A 25,405-nucleotide genomic window follows, 5' to 3' on the forward strand; every position below is an offset into this window, starting at 1 on the left:
CTGCAGCGTTCATGCCCGTGCTCTAGTGCTTAGCCCCGTAAACGATCGGCAAGCATTTTTACATTTCGACAAACATTCGCGCCCTACTTCTGAACACAGTTGAGAAAATTTACAAGCATGAATGGGGCTATATCTTTAAAAACAGCAGACAGGAAAACTAGAACAAATGTTATAGGAAAATTTCGCTTACGGTAAATATCGTCGCCTTCGATAGACCTTCGAGGAAAAGTGTTTTGAGGCGTAGCCAGGACCGGCGAAGTGTCCCCAGGCAGGAAGAGAATTCACGAATGGTGTTTTCAATAACAATGTGTAAGTTTAGAGCGCAATACGCACTTACTGAATTCCGTCTTGTGACTACATGTCTCTGTATATATTAGCTGCCATGATATCGCGAGCTAGTCGTGCAGTCTGTTTCACGCGAGGCGACGCTCCATAACTTCTCCCAATTAGCGCACACCCACTCGTGTCTAATCCTCTAAACTTTGCAAATGAACGAGAACTCAAATCGCCCCTAATGAGCTAAATCTTAGCCGTATTGGTTACTAACACAGCAGTGAAACTACAGCTCGCCGTAGCGTTGGTAATTGAGCTCGCACAGCGGCTGACTCATGGCCAACAGCAAGCACTGAACGTCCGTGAAAAAACTCTGAGCGCAGTCAGTCTATCGCAAGAGGTAGAAAAGAGGAGAGTGATACGACATTCTCGCACGCGGCTCAATCGCGGACGCATTGCAATGAGTCACCATGTAGAAAAAATTGACGGACTATTACGATACTCCCTAATGCCAAATTCGACCATAGCTGTATAGGTGTTTTCATTTCGCGATGTATTCGTTGGCGCGGACAATCTGTCTCTTGCGGCACGTTGCAAACGGACCGAAGTGTGGCGCGACTGCCTCGCTAATCGGCAGATCGCGAGAGGCAGCGCGTGGGTGACGCTTGAGCGCGATTCACAGGATCTGCCTTAAACAGACCTCCGCTCAAGCTTTGTTTCCATATATGGCATCGATGGCGTCATCGGTGAACAGACGACACTGTGCGTTTATCTTTTGCTTTCACCATACCCTCCTCCTCTGCTTGCCTCTTCGCGCTGTCTTGGCTGTCGCCGTCTTTCATCCTTCGCTGTGCTCGTTCACTCGTTTACGAGGGACGCCGACGCTCCCTGCAGGAACGTGCGCCTAGAAGCGGCGCTCTAAAAACAGGGAAATATGTTGGAGGCACTCGATACGGCAGTGAATCACGTATGCACTGCGCCTATCCTCGTTCTTCTTTGTGTGCCACTGTGACGACGTCAGCTGTGAGCGCCATGACGCGATAGAGTTCAAAACTGCAGGGTCCAGTAGAAGGTCATTGTACTTATCTCTCTCTGTGATGCTGTGTACAAACGCGTCACAAAAATCGGGGTGCGGAGACGTGTGATGCAGAGGGACTGCTTTGCGCGGAACACGAACTGATTGACTCGCCACCCATTCTTTGCTGTTCCCTCCAGTGTACATCCTGCGCACCGGTGACCTCATTGCTGAATTACTTTGAATATACCATTTGTGAAGCGAGACATGGCATGCACGCCGCAGTTAGTCACATTCACCTGATCATTCATCAGCCCTTTCCCTCCCCGTCCCTTTTCCCCAGTGTAGAGTAGCAGGCCAGAGCAAGTTATAGCTCAGGCCGACCTCTCTGCCTTTCTGTAAATAAATTTCTCTCTCTCTCTCTCTCTCTTCACCTATAGAAGGTTCTATTATGACTGCAGGTAATCATAAAATGTGCATATAGCGCAAATGGTGGTAGTGGTTGTAGTACCACTGCAATAGCTTAAGGTTCAAGTGCATACAGCTTCGTAGGCGGTTTGGGACTTTATGATTGTTACATTCGGTTTCCGTGTTTTAGTGCTTTGATTTGCTTATTCCTGAAGCCGCATAATGCTGAAGACAAAACATACTAATGTATGAGGACAAAAATGTTCTCATACTTTAGTATTGATGCTGGTCATATCAATCGTAGTACCGATGTTTCTTCCACGCATAAGCATTGTTGGAAAGTGTAAATTACATTACCTGAAAATTAATTGCTAAAGTTAACTGATTGATTGACTGATTGATCGACTTACTTGAACCATCTAATCGGCTGTCGTAATCACCCTGGGTTACGACCACCAGCCTGCGAATGCTCATGTTTATTTATTATTATTATTATTATTATTATTATTATTATTATTATTATTATTATTATTATTATTATTATTATTATTATTATTATTATTATTATTATTATTGAGTAGCCGCATCTGGCTGCTATGTGCGAGGTGACAACACATGCTGGCGGTTTCGGGCAGCGCAAGGCGTCGGCATTATGCCCAACAACCCTCGAGGACCCCGTCAAGGACGAGAGAGAGCGATTCTTGTTTGGGTGGTGAAAGACGGGGCTAAGTGCAGCGCGATAACTGTCTCTCAATCGAGAACACCTCAACCGCACTGCACAAGGAGGAAGGGACAGAAAGGTGGGGTGGCAGCAGCAGCGAGAACAGGGAATGCCTACGCGAGTCCCGGGACACGCTCAAAGACGATCGGCAAGACCAGCATCATCGGCGAAGGTTAGTAGAGCACGGAACTGCAACCTGAGAGGGAAGTTGCAGCCCGAATGGTGCAGAATGTGTTCCACCACCGTGTAAGGGAGGTTATACTGACGATAGATGCTGACGGGATGTATTCGCACTGCGGCGGTAGCCGGGCACTCGCTGAGCAGGTGCTGAAAAGTTTCCAGCGCGCCACAATCTCGGCAGAGGGGAGTGGAGCGCCGCGGAGGGCCGAAGGTGCGGAGGGCGAGGATGAAAGCACGCTCCCTCCTCGTGAACCCTGCCACCGGGATGGATGGATGGATGGATGTATGGATGGATGGATGTTATGAGCGTCCCCTTTGAAACGGGGTGGTGGCTTGCGCCACCAAGCTCTTGCCATTATACTGCCTAATGTCCTACCTAGGTTAAACAATAGTAAAAACAAACACTATGAACTTTCACAACCAGATTTTCTGATCCCCTATTGCGAACTGTGCTTTTGTACATCTCCCTTTTTTGTCGTTTCCCTACGTTTATTCCACTAATCCTCCTATCGCCTCTTACTAATCCCTACTGCGGACATGTTTACTTTTTCACTGCTCTCGCTGAACCCAAGGGCTTCAAGGAGGCCAATGGGACCTAAATCGGCCGCTGGGCAGCCGTATTCACATTCTGATAAAAGATGCTCCATAGTTTCCCTAGCTTTACCGCAGCAAGCACATTCTTCTTCTTCCTTCTTATATCTCGCTTTATAGGTGCTTGTTCTAACGCATCCCGATCTCGCTTCGAAAAGTAATGAGCTTCCCTTTGAGTTATCATAAATTGTTTCTTTCCTGATTTCGTTCTTTCCTCTTCAGTAGTTACTCATGGCAGGTTTCTTTTCCTTTGCCGCCACCCATGAGATTATTTCGGCCTCTCTGACTTTCCGCTTGACGTTCTTTGTTGCTGTGTTGCCCACCCTACAGGTCATATACTTGCTGGTAAGCTTCCTGGTCCTTTTCCTCCACTGGGAATCAATGTTTTTCCTTTACAGATACCTGGTAGAGAGCGGCAAGCCGCGTGGTAGTTCGGTGCTTTACCTGACTAACATAACACAGCCTCGACTGCATCACCCTTGAATTCCTTCACTCAACCGCGGCGTGTGTTTGCCACGCCGACTATGTGCGCATATTTCAAAACCACGCAGCAGACGCAACGAAAGAGAGCCTAATACAGCAATCACTTGCCTATCACGCCTATTTGCCTGTTTCCCATCATCCCATTCGTCAAAATTCTTTGCGATTAGGCTTCAAAATTGTCACCTGATGCTCCGTCATAGTATTTTCCTTCCTCCATGATTATAAGACAGCAGATTTTTATATGTGTCAAACAATGCGCACAACTCCATCACAGTAACCGCAAAAAATACGTGATATGAATATACAAATTCCTATAGGTCGGAGCCGAGCATCAGGGACATTTTTTGCTTTCTGGAGATTTACGCAATAACCAGCGGCATGTGCAAGTCTGCGCCGAAAATTTCACATCATTCTTCACATTTAGACATTCCCTAAATCGTCGAACCACGACCATTTGAAAAAGTGCATTCCTGCATGAGAGCTCAAAAGTGTGCTGGTTGCCACCCTCTCGGCAGTGCTTACATTTAAAAAAAAAAATTTACAGTTAGCGCATCTGTCGTATTCGTACGAGTTGTTCCGCTGTGTGCGTTGTTTGCAATTTGGAACTATGTTTCTCTTGTTGCATACCTCCTAGCCTGATCCAACTTTCTTTGGTCAATGATATGGTGTGGAATGTCTTTTGACAGCGTACGCACGCAGCAAAACCGAATAAATGCAGCTGTTTACAAAGCGTACGGGCAGTTAGGCTCCATTCGAAGAAGAGAAATCTGCTTCAAATTCTCGAGAAAAAAAAATATTATCAATGCTTCAGAGAGTTACCCGACCCCAAGCGACCTTCAGCCACTTGGCGAGAGAAAGAACGCTCTCGAAAACCAAACGCACGTTTCCTTGCACAAGCATTGGTCCCTCCGCTTCCCTCGCCCGTCCCGCTGGCTGCAAACACGATATCTACTGCAGATCACGCAGTGCTGGCCTAAAGAGAAAATTACCGCGGCAATTGTGCCATTGAACCCGCACACTTTCCGTTTACTGCAGTGCAGTAAACATAGTTGCCGGATTCCGCTGCTCGCATTAGCCTTAGTGCTAGTAACATTAGCGGTCTGGTGTGCAGTTTATGCGAAGACGTCGTATCCATGGACAAGTTCTAGAAACATCATAACACCATAGTGTTGCTCGCATAAGGCGTCTGTGTGGTGTCGTAGGTAGCCGTGCCTTGCGAGCCACGATGGTGAAGGTGTCCAAGATTCGCAGTCAACAACTAGTAAGTATTATTTTTTTTCTTTCTCTGCGAACCAGCCTCTATTTAAGGAACTGAACCAGCGGCTTTCAGTTTGCCTATGCATTGCTGATTATTGAAAAGTCTGCATAACGTTAATTGGTACGTTGTTTATGCTGTTTACTCACTGGTGCGCATTCGTCTTCCTTGCGAGAATGCTTAGCTAACTCTGCCTAAGCGGGTTCTTTTTTTATGTGGCATGAGCAACACAGCGCAGCATCTTCACTGTGGACTATCATTGGGCCAGAGTAAAAGAGTGTTCGCTTGCAATTGTTTTGTATAGTTCCCAGGTAGTTAACTCTGTGAGCATGCATTTAACACCCGTAGACATAATAACGAAAACAGTATTGTTTGATAACAAATACGAACAAAGAAATACTCAATGGCGCGGAACTTAAATATTCACTCCATCGTCACATGTCGGCGCCAACTGCTTTCCAGTATAGTTATGACCACTTCGTCTAACGCTTTTTTCATCACGTAGATATCTCTGCAAGGTGACATTAAAAATCAAAACTTTGAAGTGTTCACCGTCTGGTTATTTCAGGAGATGCTGCATTAGAAACAGCGGTCACTGATATGGGAACTGCGCAGTCGTTAGCAAAATTAGGCACCTCCGTTCCCCTACGTGCATGTGTCAGTAGCCTGAAAGCATAACAGCCCTTTCAGGAACGCCTTCGATGTGTTAGATTCCCTCTGTTCCGATTCAATCAAGGTAACGCAGCGTAGTTTCTGGCAGAATTTGAAGCAGCCATAAGCCATTTACTGTGCCATGAAAAATTCTTAAGGTACTGATATCCTCTGCAAAGGCCTAATAACGATGATTACTTTGCTTTGAGTATTGTGAAGGATTAAATCATTGCAACTACTAACTAAATCATGATCGGTATTGTGTAAGCGTTCCTTTGGTTCGATTGTTATCATTTCATCATTCGCGGCTAGCCGAACGCGCTGATATCGCGGCTAGAGCGCCGCTCTGATCACCGCCGAAGCCCGTGAAGGCGTAGCATTAGAACAAAATCACTATGCATTTTTACGACCTTTTTATTATTTAGGACTGTTCCTTCATTTGACCATTCCCGATAACAATAGGCATGAGAACGAAATTATCAGGTCGGTTATTGCCAGTTGCACACGGCACTTATCGAAGAGAATGTCCGCAAGTGCCAGGGCTCCTTTTTACACAGAAAGCCGATACCTTCAATACTACTAATATTTTTTTTTTACATCCGGAATCTACGAAAACAGGAATCTTAAGAAAATGCTTACAGGAATCTTAAGAAAATGCTGTGCCGGCCAGGATTCGCCGTAAAGGGAAAGCTTTATACAAGCACTAAACATTTGCTTGTGCCATGTAGTGAAGCGAACTAAAGTCCCCCTCATCCCAATCTCATCACTAATATTATTTTTTTTATTTCTTATGCTGTGCTGCAACCTGCCGCACTACCGATGGCTAAACAGAATACCCCCGTCACTAAAACTAAAGCAGCGCTGAACATCGAAGAAGTGGCAAGGCTTGAAGTCGGTGAAACACCTGAAACCAAAGCAGACTCCTTGTTACGGCTACGCCAACTGCTAGAAGGTACAATCCTGTTTTCTATTTTGCCTCTTAAAAATGCGCCATTGCGGTGTGTCTGGTCCCTAACGTAGTGTTTGAAAATTGTGGTGCCCAGACCATACTGCTACCCTTCAAGGCGTTCAAACTCAGAAGACATTTATAAAGTGTCTTACTGCAGTTAAAGTGTTGTTGCACATATTATTACAGGCATATACTTCGTGATTCGCTGTCTCAACGACATGGCATGATGTGTGTGAAAATCAACAAAAAGATAAGCATTGATATGATCCAATGTTCTCTGGGAGCTTCTCCGGCTTCCGTTGACAGTTCTTTCGTTTTACAAACACAGGGCTGGCTCGTACAATGCCGCGTTAACACTGTTCACTCAAAGTATTCCAGCGCTTAAAAACGAACTTAGAAAAGCGAGCAGTATGCACTGCGATGTTACTCACTTTTTTGAGTCGCCATCACTGTCCAAGTTGTACGCTTTATCTAATTTCTCTCTGGTACTCTTGTTTGAACGTGTCAGTATGCCCTGCTACAGGTGCGGGGAGAGGGGGGGGGGGGGGGGGGGGCATGCATTCAAATGTGGCACTCGTTTTTTCGTGCGAGGCATCTCGTTACAACCGCAGCGACTATAGATTGCACAAGGTGGAACAGGACTAGCCCGTGTTTAAAGACCTGGGGCCATCGTCGATGTCTATCAGTAAAAAAAAATACTCCCTTGGCAAACGCGCCAACATTCTTGCAAGTAATCGAGTCATCCCTGCTAGCAGGAAAGAAAACAGTGCAAGTTAAACACTTGTGCTCTCCAGCACTGCAGCAGTATCCCTGCACTGTATCACGGAAAGAGCACTGGGGCATCATGGGAAACACACAGTATATATAAACCACATTCGGACACAAATGTTAAATCTGGCTTTCGGCGGACGCCAGCGAAAACAGCTGTCGAGATATTGTGGCTGAGAGCAGGGGACTTTTTTGTCCCAGAATTATACGTTGGCAGCGGACTTTCCAACTGTGTTATGATAAGCAATCAATTCAAATGTCTGCCCTAAATAGTTTCGACATCATAATCAGCCTATTTTATATATATATACTGCAGGACGAAGGCCTCTCCCAGCAATCTCCAATTACTATTATCCTGCGCTAGCTGATTCCAAATTGCGCCTGCAAACTTCCTAGTTTAATCGCCCCACCTTACTTTCTGCCATCCTCGACTGCGCTTCCCTTCCCTTGGCGCCAAATATGTAACTCTAGTGATCCACCGGTTATCTACCCTACGCGGGCATCAGCTGCCAAGCGGCAGCTTATGCACGTCTTAATGTCAAATAGAACATCGGCTGTGTTACCGTATTAATGTATCCATGTGTAATATATATTGCCGTATTAACTCAATAGGTATTTTATGTAGCTATCCCATTGCTAATACGAGCTTCGAGGCTATCGCCAAGTTCATGGGGACGGCCCCCAAAAAACAGCAAAATACACAGATGCATCATGTAGCACTGCTTTCATTTGCTTCAAAAAGCACTTTAACCAAACATATGTTATATTATGGAGGTCTGCAGTAAGCCTGACGATTACGCTAACCTCGGGATTCCGAGCAGCACTGCCGAGCTTCAGAAATTGCTGCCTCCTCTTGTGCAAATTCAAATGTAGATTGGAATTTGTAATAGGTCCTTTTAATACTGCACCAAGAGATATCGTTTTGAATTTTAGTTCACATCAATTAGCTCTAGTATTAGCTCTTGAGTCCTAAGCATGACATGATGCTTCAGACACGCTTAAACTAGCCCAGGAGAGAAGTGGATATAAATTGTAATCAAAGGCGCTTACTCTGCGTGTGCTCATTATTTCAGGGGAGCCATCCTTGAAGATTCCTTCGAGCGATGACCTTCTCGTAATGTTTCTGCGAGCCAGAAAATACAGAGTTGAAGAGGCCGCCCAAATGGTGAAAAACTACTTCCGCGCGCGGCGAGATCTACCGGAATTCTTTCATGAACTTGTGCCTGAGAAAGTTCCCTTCAGAACAATTTGCCATGACCACAAACTTCTGATGATATCGCCTGAACCAGGCGAGTGTGGACGGTGCATGGCAGTCGTCAAAGTAGGTAAGTTCCAAGATGTTTCCCACCCAGTATAGAGACATTTGCCCCTGGTGCGGCGCCAAGCCCACCTTATATCACATTACATGGGAATGCGTTCAGAATTAACAATTCCTTCAAATAAAAGACCCGAGTGCGGAGCAGTGGGAGAGGGTGCTCTTCAGCAGTGACTCGAAAGTCCAGCATGGACTAGTAAGGCACGCTCGCCGAGTAGCCACCCTCAGTGGTGCCCTGGAACAGAGGCGTCGACCCTCCGCAGATGGGGAAGAAGACCGTGAAGATGGCCGACCGCATCTGCCACCGCTAATTTCTACCCAATTAGAGCAAATAAAGATTTTCCTCCTCCCATAGTAACAAAACTCTCCTGCTAAAATTTCTTGCCAGCTGCACACAAAGAGAACGTCTTGCCTCAAAGTCAGCGCCCTATTTTGTTCATTCACTCAAAGAAATACCAGCGGCTGTAGAAAGCCTCGCCTGCTTACCAGTTTATAATTATCTTTAGCAGGTACCAAGAGAGGGAGAAACGCGGTAATAAGAGGCACTTTTTCTCCAAAAGTATGAAATCGCAGCACTCATTCCTCCAAGTTGCAATCTATTAGTGCATAACATAAACATACATTAGCAGTACAAAAATGTGCAGTTAGAATTCCCAGGCGAACCACCTAACTAAAGGTAGTCTGGGCATGAGTGCATTAATGAGCAGGCAAGGACAGGTTCCGGAATAATGAATACGAAAAAATATATCCAACATGTACAAAAATATTACAGCAACAAATAAAAATAATTACATGTTGGTTAAATGAAGGAAACATAAGTAGGAGCCCAAGGGTATAAACCGTTAAGTTATCTAAGAATGAGTAAACTTGGCGGGTACCTCTTCGATACATTATTTCTCGGGTGTAAACACCATAAAAGACAATTCATCTATAATGACATGGTTTGAATTGGCAGCATTTGTTTTCATGACATCGAGGTGGTGCCCTGTCTCCGTAAGAGCACAACAGATAAAACAATAATTATCCCACTTGTCGTTGATTTATGGAGGTTTCGCAGAGACCCTGTTCGAGGGAAAAAAATAACTAGCGAATTATCCACTGAATTCTGAACAATATCTGCTTGGTTTTATTCACCGTTTTGTCCTTGTTTTACTCGGTTCACGCCAACTGGAATTCCATTTAGGTTTAAACGCTTTTGTTTCCAAATATGCAGTGACCCACAAGAAAGGTTATCTAAGTTTATCATATTGTCGCAAACTGTGATGAATGTAGGAGTTCTACTGTCATTTCTTCGTATCAGAACAGCTGAATTTTTTGAGGGCACGTGATCAGTAGCGACCAATTCTGTACCTTTAGATTTTCTATATTTGCTTCTTTATGAAGTGTTAGCGCTTGCATTGTTGCATGCCTTATATTTTTTAATACATACGAGCATGTACTTTTTTCCGGCTGGCGAGTAGCTCGTGTTTGTCTCGTGATTTGCCTTGGGCGTTTGAATGGCAAACAGCCCCATCTGGTATATGTGCAAATGTAACCACACCATCGCACTACAATTCTTCATCTACTCACGCTATTGTACGGAGAAATACTTTATCTCCAATGTCATAACTAAATATGCTAGATCAGTGCTCCCAAGGTAACCCATGTAGAAGTTTATATCGGCGGTCCTTCACCTCTTGATGTTCACGGGTGCGCAAGAGGAACATTGGAAACGCTTCGTGTTGCACCTGAATTATGTGCAATCCATGTTTTGTGGGCTTCTCGCCTTTACTTTTCACTTTCTGACCACCTCACGTCCCCTCCAGATGGAGGGTAGCCTACAACTACTATTATTCTTTCTTTCTTGATTTACTCACCTGTGCATTAACGTTTTCAATCTTTGAAAGCGCTAACATGGGAGTTTCTGCTCCATTCTCTGCAGAGTTTCTGGTGTGACCACCAGATAAAGAAACATGCAAGAAATATAACAAGTGAGACCAAGCTTGTGACGCGTGGTGCACCAATGGAAGTGTTCTATCACTCCTTTTGTTCAAGTTCGCATTTCCTACCTGCCAGCTTGAATACTGTGGTTCTCCAGTAGGAAGTGTGGCCTACGCAGCTGGCGCAGTTTTATAAATTATTGGCCCCTTACGCCTCGTACTCGACTGTGTATGATGCTGCAGTGAACACTGAACGCAACCGTTGGATGTCGTGGTGAATTTAGCCTCGAATGCTTGCAGAGAAAGTTGGCTGTCACAGTTTTACAGTCCCAACAAAGTTGTTTAGGTGTTATATCTGGCAAATATTTCTCTGTCATGAAGGCCGCCCACAAATAACTGCGATTCTTCTTCAAGTGTTCTGTGGCCATGATATTGCGATCTCTGGATGCAATCAAGCAAGTACTCTGCACCTACACCAGTCTAATATACTCTCTCATGTTGAGTACGCTGGACCACTGCTGAACGTGCCCCATATCATGTCGGCTTACCTGTAACACTGAACTTTGCCTTTTCTTCCAATTGACGCTCAGATTTCAGCCCAAATCCCTATTTATGCCTTTTGGTCACTGATGTGTAGCAAATGCGTCCTTTGTGAATCATCTATTCAGTGGGACGGTGGTTGAACACAACCAACACAGCAACATGCTTGGCACCAATTTTTCTTTTTTGCTCTAAAGAATTCCTAGAAAGTGTCCACCAATAGCAGTGGACAATTCCTCATTTTTATTTTCATCCATAGCTTCCAGTTGGCGTGTACTTAAGTCAGAAAACTAACCAAGTTGGTGCGATTATTTTGTCGTGTTTGCAGCACAGAAAACAAAAGCGGGAATATACAAATAAAGTGTAAGGAGGCTAATCTTGGTTTCTTCCCATCCTGTCTTTATAATGCACGTGCACGTTTTTTCAGCAATGTAAGTATGTCAGACTACGTTGGTCGGTACTTTTTTAGAACGTTTAAAGAGCTTCTTTAGGTTCCGTCGCACAACTATGGTCACTGCTCTCACTAACACTTCCCACTGTAATGCTAAAAAGAGGCAAAAAAAAAGAAGAAATGCAGATGGGTTAAAAAAGCAGAGAAACTTTGACTTGCTACCCTGCACTGTGGATAGTGAAAGTGGGAAACTGAAAGAAAAACATAGCAAGAGACAAGGAGCACAGATACACGGATCACCGGTACTCACAATCACCGCCCACTACCACAGAAGGGTAGCACTCGTAGCTCAACGAATTCAGAGTACAGCCGTTTGTGCAGGTCTGCTGACCTTAAGAAGTGTGACAATTCCCTCGACAAATTCTGCCGCGATGACTTGTGAGCTTGGCATTCTAAAATTATTTTCACTGATAATGGTCTTTGGTCAAAGCCTGCTATCGCGAAGGAATCGTCTGCTTAAAATTGTAGTGAAGACAGCCACAAAAGACGCGCTGAAAATGCACTGTGCTACCACAGCCATAACATCAATCAGAGCAGGCACGGTCGGCCTATTTGATTCGAAAAGCAAAAGACTTTGTAAAAGGCACTCCTTGCCATAGCCGGCAGAGTCCTGTTGGGATTCGAATGTGTAGAGGAGAGTCCAGGTGGGGCTGCTGCTCGCCTTCAAAATTTAGAGGGTTCTACACGGAGAACGTGAGCTCTCGTATGAGCACTCGTACTTTTTTAACGGCATATGTCCTTAATGATGCTATCGACTTCTCTTTGCTGCACTGAGGAGCCCACCGACCAATGTTATCGGCACGATCCTTGTCTACGGCGCCGCGGTGGCTTTGAAGCCCTACAAATATCACGTGGTTCCCTTTGTCGACAAGGGCATGGATTTGCTGTATTGATCAGTTGACTATAGTCTAACTTCAGTGATCCTGCTTGGATTGTATTGCCCGTTTTTCTCATAGTTTTCGAAACTCAGATATGGCCACTGAAGCATCATGATTGCGAAATTGTCTTTACTTGAATATACAACGCCGCCCAGCCAGAAGTGCAATATTGAGGAAAATTTTCAGCAAGTGCAGAAGGCTTAAGAAAGCTTAATTAATAAAGAATTTCTTGCAGATAAGCACATATGATATAAAGGTTACCTCGTGCAAAGTGCCCAAAACGGCACATCACGGAAGAAGTAATTTTCGAAAGTGTAGCAATAGGCTGGAATATTTATTCAGACATGTAGTGCATTTTACGCTGTAAATGCGTAAAGCATCGGCCAAACATCTGTGACTTTGTTATTCAGCCAGGGGTACCATAGCATAATGTAATGTTGCTTAACCTTCTCATCCAAATTAAGTAGAAAAACAGGTTAAGCATTTTCGGCTGCTGTAAGGCAAGGGAAAAATTGTGACGATCCTGCTCGAACGACCTCACGTAATAAGTGGGTACAAGTTCATTTAATTAATGCAGGCATAAAAATAAAAACGTCATTGGCAGATGAATTCACCATGCTTCATGTGGCTGTTCAAGGCCTTAGCAGGAGCTTCCTGACATTGCACAGCCAAAACCCCGATAGTATGCCACATGTTCTTCGCCAAATCGATTAAAATTCAAGCCGTACTAGGCTACCAGCGTTCTTAAAATTGGGCGTCTGCGAGCTAACTTAATACATTAGTTACTGATTATGCAGCTGAAGCTGTCAGAAGATGTTTCACGCCGACGCCATTACCTACAGCGAAGTCACTCGCGACGTTTTCTCCTTCGGGCAAGTCTACGCATCTCACAACTACGCAGTTAATGACGTGCACTATGACTATTCTTTCTAACAGCGTCCATGTTTAATTTTGTTAACCTTCATTAAAATTTATGCTAAAGTTTTCCCCGAACTGAGTTCTAGAGTCTTACGTGCCAAAACCACGATATAATTATGAGGCACGCCGTATTGGGCGACTACAGATGAATTTTGTGTGCGAGGGGATCTTTAAGGTTTCTCCAGTGTACGTTACATGGGTGTTTTTTCCCACGCGCCCCCGTCGAAATGCTGCCGCAGCGGCCAAGATTTAACTTGTGGGCTACAGCGCGAAGTAGGGACAAGGGACCCAAACCACCCATCAAATCGCCCTTCTATGGTATTTAACCCTTCACCGCCATGCTTAGCCGTGCAAAACCATATATATATATATATATATAGCCCGTAAGCCAATGGGGGTAGTTGCTTTCCCTATTCGTGATTCCTTTATCTGACGCGAATATGAGATTACAGTTTTTTTTTGTGCGTGCGTGTCTATGAGAAAGAGAGAGAGAGAGTAGATTTAATGAACAGAAACGAGGAGAGATCGGCCTGGAGAGCCGCTCTCTAGCCTGCTACTCCTCACTGATTGTGGTGATCACTGAGGTGATTGTGTTATGATGCAGTGAGCAACTGTGCGTGCGTGCATATGCGTGTGTGTGTGTGTGTATGTCTGCGTGTGCGTGTGTGTGGTGTGTGTGTGTGTGTGTGTATTTGTGTGTTTGTTTGGAGGGGGGGTTCCCTAAGGAACGTTAAATATTCAGCATTGTGCCATTCTAGTGAAAGTGCGATCCTTGTCAGAGCCATTTACACTCTTTCTCCAGGTGCTTGGAGCCCTGACATCTGCAGCCTTTTGGATTTTACCAGAGCAGGGATTTTGTTGAGCGGCAGCAGGCTCCTTGAAGATGTTCCATCAATATGTGGGATCGAGTGTGTCTTGGACATGAAGGGACTAAACATCCATCATCTGACGCAGCTCACACCATCGTACCTGATGAAATTGGCTAACATTACGCAGGTGCAGAGTGCCAGCAAATTTCTCGTAACACAATGTGCCTTGAAAGGGGGCAAATGGGCTGTTAACTTTCCCGCAATTTCTTTTCTTACTCTTGTCACATATAGCCATCCAACGCTGACTTTTCATGCGTCCAATAGTTTCGTGGTGCAATGGCAAATAGCAAGTATCTATGAACACTTGTGTTTGTCATATTTTTCCAGGAAGGGGCAATGTTTTGTTTAATTTCCACCCAATACAATGTTTTGAAATAGCTAAGGCTTAGAAACAGGTAGAAAACACATTAATAATTGGTTGGCATGGGTTCGCTAAAGAAAAGAACGAAAGAATATGAGTTGAGTTCGTCATGGACATGAAGGGACTAAACATCTGTCACGTGACGCAGCTCACACCAGCGTACCTGATGAAATTAGCTAACGTTATGCAGGTACAGAGAGACACAATCTGCCATTATTGTCAATAAGGGGGCAGCTAGCTTCCCCCAATGTAATTTTCTTACTTTGTCCCATATAGACATCCAACGCTCACCTTTCATGCAACCAACTGTTTTGTGGTGCAGTGGCAAAATGAAGTGTCTATAAACACTGCGTTTCTCCTATTTTTCTATGAAAGGGAAATGCTACTGATATTTTGGTTTGACCCGACAAAATGCTTTGAAATAGCGAGAACTTACAAACAAGTAAAAGCAAATTTATTATTGGTACGCATTGGTTGTCCCCTTGCCTCAAGAAACGAAAGATATCAAAATGTGGGGCTGCTGAAAAATGACCCAATACACAACATCCACTAAATAGGATTAGTAGTGCGGCTCACTCCCATAAAGTGACACTTAGTGAACAGCAAGATACCCAGGTTGTACAGAAAGTAACGAGCAATAACTTTTCACGAATGACTGCGCTTCTTTACCATAAAAAACTGTGTCTGTATTTCTCAGATTTCTATCCACTTTTTTTTCTCTTAGTCTCCCAATTTTTCTGCATTAATTTTTACCACAGAGCGGGCAGCATAAAATTATCCTCCTGGTAGCACACTAGTTCAACTTTGTTGGCGTAGTGTAATAATGCTGCAGGCATTATCTTTGCTGTCTCGTAGCGATGGCATAGATTTTTCTATATTTAGAGATAGGTGGAGGGATGCACTTCCCTTCTTATTCCTTAAATTCTGTCCACTTTAAAGTAGGAAGTGTTTGGGTGGGCATTCTCGTGCTGCAACGTTACTTTTCTTGTAGTCGCCTATCTCTCAACGACGGAACTACTGCAGTGTTTAAGCGTATATAGCATCGCCTAAATTTCGAAGACCTAAGCTTTCCGTCCCCAGAACTTCACTGTGCACCATTTAAAGCATTCTGGCCATTTCGTAGCTGGTTACTTCGTGCTCTTCTTCAATGAGTGCATCAGCGGTCTCCACGTTGTATTCAGTAGCGGCGGTCCCACGGTGACCATTCCGAGGCTGATGAGCAGCGCTTGTTACGTCATCTTTAGTATGCCTGATCCATCTATGTACACTGCTCTAGCTACCTCACGCGTCACCATGAGCTAGCTATAGCCTCTTATCGATTTCTGCAGCTTAACTTTGGTTTTTCACCAGGAATTTTAACAACTCAAATTGACAAAACGAGAGGTCACTTGCTGTCAATTTGCTTCCTACATTACGTAGGCTGATGATAACAAATTGTCATCCATGATTGCAGAAAAAAATGTGGCGCCGCATCAACTCTTGTGAATTTTCACACATGCGTGCAAAAAAATTGTTGAACAATACTGTCAGTGCCACCTTCGTTTATCAGCCGAGATTTAGTAAAAAAACATTTAAAGTAGATGAGAGAGGCCCTAAAACCTTTATCGTTTAGTACTCGAGCAACACCCACAAATGCAATGTATATTTCCTTCTCAGAAACAGGGGTCGCTTCTGCAAATACACGCGAGTATCTCATGAGCAAACGACATAATAGGTTGCACCCACTAAAGGCTAGCAATATTTCACTTGGGTGACGTCACTTCTCTCACATTTAAGAGGAAGCTTTAGCTCGGGTGCTCCTATCTCAATACATGCGAAAAGAGAATTCGTTTTTCTCGGCAACCGCTATACCAAATTTACCGAGGTTTGTTGCATTTAAAAGAAAAAGTTAGTCTTGTGACTGCTTGTTTTGAATTTTCGATTTAGGTTGTTAGTATTTTAATAAAAATTCGCAAAAATCAAACATCTTCAGAAAACCAAAATATCAAGTTTACAAGTTTGTAACTCACCCATGAAAAATGATATCACAATCCCGTGAATTGCATCTACTATTACATATAACGCGCACAAAATTGATATGTTACACATAAATCTTTAAAAATTTAATAATATGAAAAGACAGCTTTTGCAATACCCTTGTACACAATGTAACAAATTCACCTAAGATGTAAACTGAGATAAAGAATTTGTCCGCTTTCAATCATCTAATGGGTGCCGTTTGTAGAACCGCGATATCTGTTCTTGATGCATAGCTGTTAATTTGTAAACTTCGTGCTTCTATTTATTTTGCACTTGCGAATTCTTGAAAATCTTTTTAGTATAAATCAAGACTTAAATCGAAATTCTGCTTCAACAGACACTAGAATTTATCTTTCTCTCTCAAATGCAACAAATTTCAATAAAATTTTTCTGGGGCTCATCTCAGAAAAACATCTCGCTCTGACTAGCGCAGAACTACACGACCAATTATGGGCTATCCAGTGGGCCTGGGCAGCGGTGGAAAGGCTATGCCTCACCGCCCACAATGCCCGGGTGGCCTGAGCCCGCGCTGGCAACCTCGCAGGTCCTTTTTCCATTAAAGTTTTTTCCGTCCGTCCGTTTTTACGTTTCACATGTATTTGAATAGGCCGCGTCGGAGTTGGGCTACAGATACCGCGTCCTCTTAAGTGGTGTACAGTAGCGCGAATAAAAGACGGGACAAAAGAAGACACACAGGGACACACATAGCGCTGTGTCTTATTTTGTCCCGTCTTTTAATCGCGCTACCGTACACCCCTTTAAGATGCATTACCAACAAGCCCACATTGCAACCCTCGTGAACATTATTCCTCTTATGCATCAGATGCGAGTGCTGAATTTATTCATTGAGCTCAGATTTCATACTGAAATTCAATTGCCACTGATATGCTATATCGGAGCCTGTAACAAACCAGAACGCCTTGGTGAAAACGCATTCACTTGTCTCTTTGGACATTAATAAATAACGATGCAATCAAAGTTGAAGCTCTTTAGTACAGATATTACAGCTGTTGGTGCGCTCAAGAATTCAACAAGCATGTAGCAAATGCATTTCTCAGTCACTAACCTGATGACTGCTCACCATCGGCAGTTGAAGCTTGGGATGTGCGATCTAAGGCCACCTGCATTTAATTTAGGTATAACTTGTTTTCTCTCTGTGCAAGTTATTTATAGTGATCCATTGCTTTAAAAAATGACTACGTGTTTCTGTGAAATTGTCGCTTTACATGGCATGCAACAGCGCTGTTCGAAAGGAGCGACGACCTACAGTGATGCAAATGGGCACGTTCTAAGCCTAATAGCTTGTTCGCAGAATAGGTGAAACAGTTTAAGCGACGCTAGAAGTAAGATGTGAGAGGTAGGAAGAGGAGAAGAGGACAAAGTAGTTGTCTTTCCACTACTACAAAGAAGATCCTACGGAGACCAATACATTTTTTGATGATGATGATGACGACCTAGGCACCCCGCCACAAAAGAATAGCTATGTTATCGGTGGTAGAAGATTGCCCCGGATGCAACTGGGTGTGTTTAGTCTAACCGACACTACATGAAACAGTGCACGACTTATTGCGCCCAATATTGCCCTGGCCCCGATATACACCAGAAAAAATATGCGCCAACTATGATTGGCTTACGTGTTTGGATTCGCTGACGATTTGAAGATGATATATAAAACAACACCGAGCTGAACCTTCCTAAACAAAGCACGAGGTGAAAGGCGAACAGCAGGGTAGTAAGTTTAAAGAAAACGCTATATCTTTCGACTTCACTACTAGAAACGAAATGTACATGAAAGACCAGGTTGACATCCATAGTTACTGTGACCCGACGAGTTGCTCAAACAATGATTTGACGAAAACGATTGGGAAATATACACTTATGTTTTTTTTTTTGTGCTCGAAAAATTGAAGTACCGAACACTATTAATTTCTGCAAGGTGCAGGTTTCCCACTAAACACCCCTTTTGCACCCTGTAGGTAAAGCGTCCACCAAGGATGTTCCGCTAACGAGCGCACCTATGTTAGAAATTCTGAAAAAAAGTAAAGATGCGTAGAAGTAGTCTTGACTTCTAATTCACCCTCGTGGGTGCATTTTTCTCTATGTGTGGACATAAAAGAGCCTCCGCGGAAAATTGGACGTTTGCAAAACGATCGGAGTCATTAGGAAAAGCTCTCAAAAGTGGCAGTTTCTTACAACGAAGCTGAAACAGAAAACACCACCATCACTGCTTCGCGAAAGTGACCTATGATCTAAGGGGCAGTTTCTCGCCGTGACCTTCAAGAATGCAACGACGCGTCCGGGCAAGCTCGGAGGCACCACTGCCTTCTCACCGGTGAGATGAGCGTGATTTGATTGGTCACTGTGGTCCTCCCGGCGTTGAGGCGCGAGCTGGCCCGAATACCCAGCGTCCGAGGCGAGCTGCGACTTACGTCACTGTGCTACAACAAGGTGCACGCATTCGCTGATCAGGCGCTGCTTTAAAGGATTCTAACGAAAAAAAAAGAACAATAAAGAATGCTATAATGAGCTCCGTGGCTTTGCCATGACTGTTTCGTTGCAACTATGCTAATCATTTACACCAAATTTAGCCAAAGTGAAAATTTTGATGCAGTTGCCTTTTAAATGCGCTAATATCCTCATATACATGAGGGCTTTTCTTCAAGATCTGAGACCTAATGTGTGTCACGTTTACCCAAAACCCACCATTAAACATATCTCAATAGCAAACCCGTTCATATTGTCACGTCGCAACCAAGAGTGGCGTCAGCCAGAAGAAGACGATCTGACGTTTAGTGGTGGAATTGGTCAGGACAGCCATCTTGTTTATACATCTTCGTCTTTCTTGTAAGCACTGTAAACACATCTTTACCTGTGACTTCTGCAAAGTAACAATATAAATGCATTATCCGCTCTTACAGGTCGACAAATTACCTGTCGCCAGCATTGTTCCTTATTTGATGCGCTTCATAGGGATACTTTTCAGCCATCCTTACTAATTGAAGGTGGTCAATTTCTCAAACGATTTCCCCCAGGACTGCTGTCCCGTACGGATAAGGGCTGTCTACGTAGTAAACCACCCGAAGATCGTTGAAGTCCTTTTTGCCGCAATCAAGCCGTTTCTGCGCAGCAAGCTGCTAAGCAGAGTGAGTGTACTCTGTGTTTACCTCCAGTTACATTACTTCTGCCCTGTGGGTCCAGGTGTGTACGCGCGTGCGTATCTGAGACTCCCCACAAGCTCCCCTGGAGTCAGCTTTACAGACCAAGTGCCGGAGTTCACCGCTTCTACGGCGTTGAAATATCCCCAAAGGTTTAGCCGTTCATATGGAGCAAGCTTATAGGCTTGTTTGATTTCAGCCAATATTAGCCACATATACACAGTTCTTTGGTCAACTGCGCCAAATGTAAAGTCATCCCTAAGAAAAGGGCACCTTTGTCTCGAACGTCGTACCCGCGTTATGCACCAGCACTGCTGCCGATTATTACGATTGATATTATTATTAGTATGATTGTTGTTATTGTTGTTTCTAGTGACGTAGCCTTTCAAACCAACCGGTGACGAAAAGGCATGCAACCCGCTTTAGCTAATCAAGCTTTACTGTATATATAAGAGCTTTCAAGCCATCTTGAAGCGTGAGTGCGTACACCACCTCCTCCTCCTCTTCACACAGCGCTTTTGGTTAAATCAAGCAGCATCGTCATAACGCTCAAGCCAGCTAAGCTGCCGCAGAAGAACACGGCGTAATTAAGGAAAAGCTCCGTCGAGTCAACAGTTCCAAACTTGGACTATCTAATGAACAGCAGTCTGTGATAGTCAACTTATTTGAAGGAATTAAGGGAGTGAGATCTCCCTGAGCTGGGGTGCTCTAGCCTGCAGCCCAGTACAATGGGAGAGTGAGCGGAGACATAAATGCGTGATGAGAGATGATGATGAAGTAGAGGGATGCACATAGGCGAAGATAATTTATTTATTCGTATTATCAAATTAGTCCAAAGATGTCATTTAGAAGTGTCAACAGACTTTCAGAGCTTGCAGTCCATGAGGTTATAATTGAGACGTATAAAATCCATGAATCCATGAAAATCGCCGCTCGTTGAGCCCCCCCCCCCCCCTCCATTCAAGGGAGACTTAAGCCCTGGGAGTGTGTGCCGGCGACTCCGTGTCGGCGGCACAGGTGCGGTCCGCACCTGGAGGGTTAAAAGTGGCTCTCCCATAATCGAGACTAGATGTAGGCATGCAATGGCTACCGGAAAAAAAAATTGGTTGGAGATGATACTGGCCACAACCTTAAAATGTGCGTAGTTCATGTTGGCAACGGCACACCACAACGCGCCGCACCGCACCCCGCCATGCTGGGCACTGGTCCATATGGGCGCAATAGTTTCCTGTCACGGACAGAACCTAGTAGCAAGTCTCGTCTCGGTAAAACAGCCATCAGCGGTGCGCCGGACGTTACCGGCTTGGATGCTGCCGAACGCTGCCGGGGCGCCGGACGCGCCGCGGAACTCGTAGGCCGCTTGCGTTGAAAAGAGCACAGGCAATTCAGTCTCAGCGCCAAAAGATGACGATCAAGTTTATCTGCCTTTTGGACGTCGCCATTGGAAGCGACAAATAAATCTTCAGCGTACTAGAAGTTGGAGCTTGAGAGACATTGCGAACAAACATTAGGAAGAGCTTGGAAACAATTATTTTTTGGAACTTGATTGAGAAACAATCAGCGCATGTATGCGGTATTGACTGGTTGCCCGGATGATCCCCTTTTAAAGCGAAATCGTTACTGGCCGCGAACGTGCGATTTCTCCGTGGCGGTGCTCCGAGGGGGCACATGACGTCACGAGGCGCGCCTCGCCATGGATATCCCTCTCTCTCGCTCCTTAGTCACTACTGCGCATGCGCCACTAGTAGCACCAAGCTACAGGTGTTCCGCCGCTTTGCAGGGCCGCGCCTTCTGCCGCCGCCGTTTGGTATGACGTCACGCGCGTTCCTCGTCATTGCGCTCGCCTCCGCTCGCTTAGCCAGCTGCGTCGCATGCCTGATAACATGTCGGAGAATTGAAAAGGAGAGCTCGAGTGCTCCGCAACCACAGTTGAGGCGGTAGTATGGACAGCGTCAATTCTGATAAGCAGGAGGAGTCCTGGAATCGACACCGGAACGAGATGAAGAGGAAACGAATCGCCCAGGAAACAGACGAACAGCGTGCCGAATGACTGGCTAAACGCCGCAACATAGCTAGACAACCAGACTAACCTGGACTTGCAATCAAGTTTACCTAGTGCTAACCATGCTATGCCTTAGCTTTCGCGACGCATATCCTGGCATAGCCGAGCTAAGCCACTGCCAATTTTTCATTCTCGCAACTTGCCTGGATGGTCTCGTTTGAGTGCCCGCATATCAGCTCTGGCTTTAGGCTCAAGGTTATCGAAGGTCGCAAACAGCGGGGAGCTAAAAGCATTTTATGCTTAAAGGGTCTCTAGAGAAGCGAGAGACGCACAGTACCTTTGTCTCCAAAATCGACGAAGCCGAGCGGAAGCACGCTAGGCTCAAAAGGAGCAGTGATGTGTCTCCCACTACTGCCGTGAGCGTTGTTTAGACGTACACTCTAAAGTGCCGCAGAATATACCACCTCTTCCTTTCTACTTTCACTCTGCGGCACTAACACACGCTTTTCCAGTGATCAGACATGTGCATACTACATCGTTCTGAATACAACAGGTTATCCGAGGTAAACGGACAGTACACTTCAAGTTACGAACGCTGGCGGTTATCCTTTTTTCTTACATCATGCACTATTGATGTGCGACACCTGCAACGCTGGTGACAGCACTCCTCGCTAGGCCAGCATTGTGAGACGCCCAGTAGCTTCCAAGGCACTGTTTCTGCTGCACAGACTCCACCGCGCAATCTTAAAGCAGCATCTGAGGAAATGCAGCTCAATGCAAAACCTTGCAACCACCCTCAATGATTCGTGACGAAACGACCGAAATATTTTTAATTACCTACTTTAGGACACGTTAAAATTGTGCTATCAAAGACGATCACTATATGAAGCCATGTCTGCTTAGCAAATTCCCTTACAAAAAATGTTGTTGGAAATCTGTTGATATTTCGTCGATATTTCATTGTGCCATCAACAGAAAAATTGTGGCACCCTTCCTTGAGATATTGAGATACCCTTCCTTAAAGTGTTTTTCAATAAATTGTGCCCCCCCCCCCCTATTCCATTTCAACTTTCCTCAAAATCATCCCTCTAACGGTTCGCAACAATCTTGGCAGATATTGAGGCCGGACATATGGAAAGTGATGCTATAGCCTTAAGATTTATGGTAGGAAGACGCTAGTTCTGTGAGCGTCTGCTTCAATTTCGCAAGGGGGAAAATGCTCTGAAGGGAATCATTAAAAAACTTTTAGTGCTTTCTTTTCATTATATAGACGTTAATTATATAAACGTTAATTTCCGCCTGTTCCAGAAATGTGAGTGGAGCAGCTGTATATGTCACATGTAACTTTCGTACCTTTCTGGAGTGAACGTAAAAAAAATAAAGCAGGCGGTGTGCTGAAGAAATATAGATATAGTGTGATCTGGACGGAGGCTTATACAAAATGAAGCCACGAAAAAGAGGTGGTACCTTGTACTGAATATTTCTCTTGCAACTTTCTTCCTCCTTAGGTCCACTTCATTGGCGGCGAAGCTTCTGAGTTTTGGGGCCGCTTTCCAGGCGACCTCGTACCAGCGGTACTCGGCGGGAGGCGTGAGCAGTTCGATTATGATCGTCAAGAGAAGTTTGTGCACAGCAGCAGCGCCTTCTTCGAAAGCTTGTGCACCTGCGGCTACAGAAACAACAAGACCTGATAAAAGATTCATAATTCAGTACCAGACATTCAACGGAACTGCAATCATTCCTACAAATATCACTCGACTAACCCGAAAGGTTGTATACTCTGGCCGAAAATGTTCGTTCACAGAAAATAGCGCCAGTGCGGCTTCGTCTCTTGCACCAGCTAAGAAGATCGTAGAATTACAACCCGAACTTTCACCTTAAGCCCTCTATGGCTCATTCACACATGGTTTCTCAAGACTTTTGCGTTTTGCAAAATTGCGTCTTCTGGTGGTGTCATCGTCAGTTAGCAACCACTACTGCTCCTTGCAATCTCTTCTTGATCGCAAACCCTTCTTTTTATTTCTATGGCAACCCTAACAATGGAGACATGTGCCAGTGACTTATGACAAGAGCCTTGGTAATTTGTCAATATAAATTGGAATTGGATAGTATAAACTGACCGCGATTTTCAAGCAATCTCTGCGCAAGGTCAAATGGCGGTCTTGCATTTTATTGCATACCAGCTATTTAAAACAATTGATGAAATGAATTATTTGACTTACAAAATTTTCTTATAGGCATTATCACTGTGTGTTGTCAGGACAGCTTTCGCACACTTTGTTCCCATTTCCAAACATTAAAAATTCTAATATGGGAATTTCCTTTTCGACGTGGAGGAAATACACTAAGTTTAATTATGGAGCATTTTATCGCGATATTTGGAGAAAAGATGAAAATTTGTAAGTGCTCTGCCCCGACACCTAGCTTCACTTTTCAGTAGATAGGAAGTATGCGCTTTGCGACGCTAAAGAAATGCCCAACGGTGCTGCTTTCAAAGATCTATTAAGTGTCTTTGTGGGCTCGCCTTCCTATCAGCGATCACGCGTGATCTCTGGTAGACATCTCTGATTACTTCAAACCAAAAATCACGGTACCTTCGGCAAGTCGTTTCCGAGCGTTCATAGTGCGGTGCCAGCGCACGTGAAATTCACCAGCTCGAAATCCGGTGCTCCAAACACATTCGCCTGGCGCTTTCAGTGCACGACGCTCCAGCTCAGAGCTCTGGAGGACTTTGTCACTTTCGGCCTGGCAGCGCCACCGAGATCAAGGGTCCCATAACTTAAAGCTTTTCGAATCTTTTTCGATTACGATGGCGTCACCTCAAAGTTACGTAATTACCGATGCTAACAACGAGTGGTAACCCACTGTGTTGCTTGAAAAGCCCCGTCAAACGCGCTCCTAGTTAATAAGAGGTCGCTCTTTTTTGCTTTCGAAGCGAACATTAATGCCTACATTAAGCGGATTCTAAATTGGCTGACAAAAGGCGAGGGACACGCTCAAGTGTACAGGTTTTCGATGGGGCCGAGTCAGCACAGTGAAAGTAGATAACCGGATGAAGAGGTTTTTGTCGGCGTCTGCAATTGATCCGCTCCCTCTTAATTTGCTTGCGGTGGCTTGTCGAGTGTGAGTGAGTGAGTGAAAAACTTTATTGAGCTCTAGATTCGCTCTTCTGCGGTCTTCAGATGGCTTCGTCCATCTTCTTGCACAGCGGTCGGTTGTCCTTAGTCCAGGACTCTACTGGATGCTGCTGCTAGTTGTGCTCGCCAAATCAGACCTTCTTGGTCGACTCGGCGATCACTGGAGGGCACTCCCTCCCATTGCTCCGCACTCGGGTTTCGTATAACGGCTACCACGTCTATCTTCTGGCATGCCCACGTTATGTGATACAGCGTGGGTGTTTCGTGGCACCAGGGGCATTTGTCATTGTATTGTGTGGGATACATTTTGCTTAGTACGTTTAGGTTTGGGTACGAGCCCGTTTGTAGCTGCCTCCACGCGATAGAGTCCTCTCTGCTAAGAGAGTTGTGCGGTGGTGGATACCGTTTCCTGCAGCCCTTGCAGTAATTTTTTATCGCCGAATAGTCTTGGAGTACAGGTTCGGTCCCCTCGAGGTCGCCTACGTTGGATGCTCGCTAATAAGTGTACCCTCGAGCTATCCTGTCCGTATCTTGGTTCCCTGTCACT

General features: G+C 44.8%; 2 protein-coding genes across 3 annotated transcripts in view; one reads left to right on the forward strand and one right to left on the reverse strand.

Moving 5' to 3' along the window:
* Positions 1–23,253, reverse strand: part of LOC135904916 (alpha-tocopherol transfer protein-like) — a 143,849-nt gene extending 120,596 nt beyond the window's left edge. Inside the window, exons 1-2 of the mRNA XM_065435922.2 lie at positions 23,189–23,253; positions 8,345–8,417 (exon numbers count right to left, since the gene is read on the reverse strand). The gene's annotated coding sequence lies outside the window, so the exon portion shown is untranslated. The remainder of the gene's footprint in view (positions 1–8,344; positions 8,418–23,188) is intronic.
* On the forward strand, positions 4,351–24,130 carry LOC135904884 (alpha-tocopherol transfer protein-like). Of its 2 annotated transcripts, XM_065435874.2 has the most exons (6): positions 4,351–4,932; positions 6,409–6,529; positions 8,368–8,619; positions 14,118–14,311; positions 19,597–19,707; positions 23,230–24,130. In XM_065435874.2, exons 1-6 carry the CDS (start codon positions 4,897–4,899, stop codon positions 23,410–23,412), a joined length of 897 nt encoding a protein of 298 aa, XP_065291946.1. In that variant the 5' UTR covers positions 4,351–4,896; the 3' UTR covers positions 23,413–24,130. The 2 variants fall into 2 exon arrangements, with proteins under 2 accessions (XP_065291946.1, XP_070392017.1); XM_070535916.1 differs by lacking the exon at positions 19,597–19,707.
* The last annotated feature ends 1,275 nt before the right edge of the window (positions 24,131–25,405 follow it).

This window comes from Dermacentor albipictus, chromosome 3 (genome assembly GCF_038994185.2).
Source record: "Dermacentor albipictus isolate Rhodes 1998 colony chromosome 3, USDA_Dalb.pri_finalv2, whole genome shotgun sequence".
Taxonomy (NCBI): Eukaryota; Metazoa; Arthropoda; class Arachnida; order Ixodida; family Ixodidae; genus Dermacentor; species Dermacentor albipictus.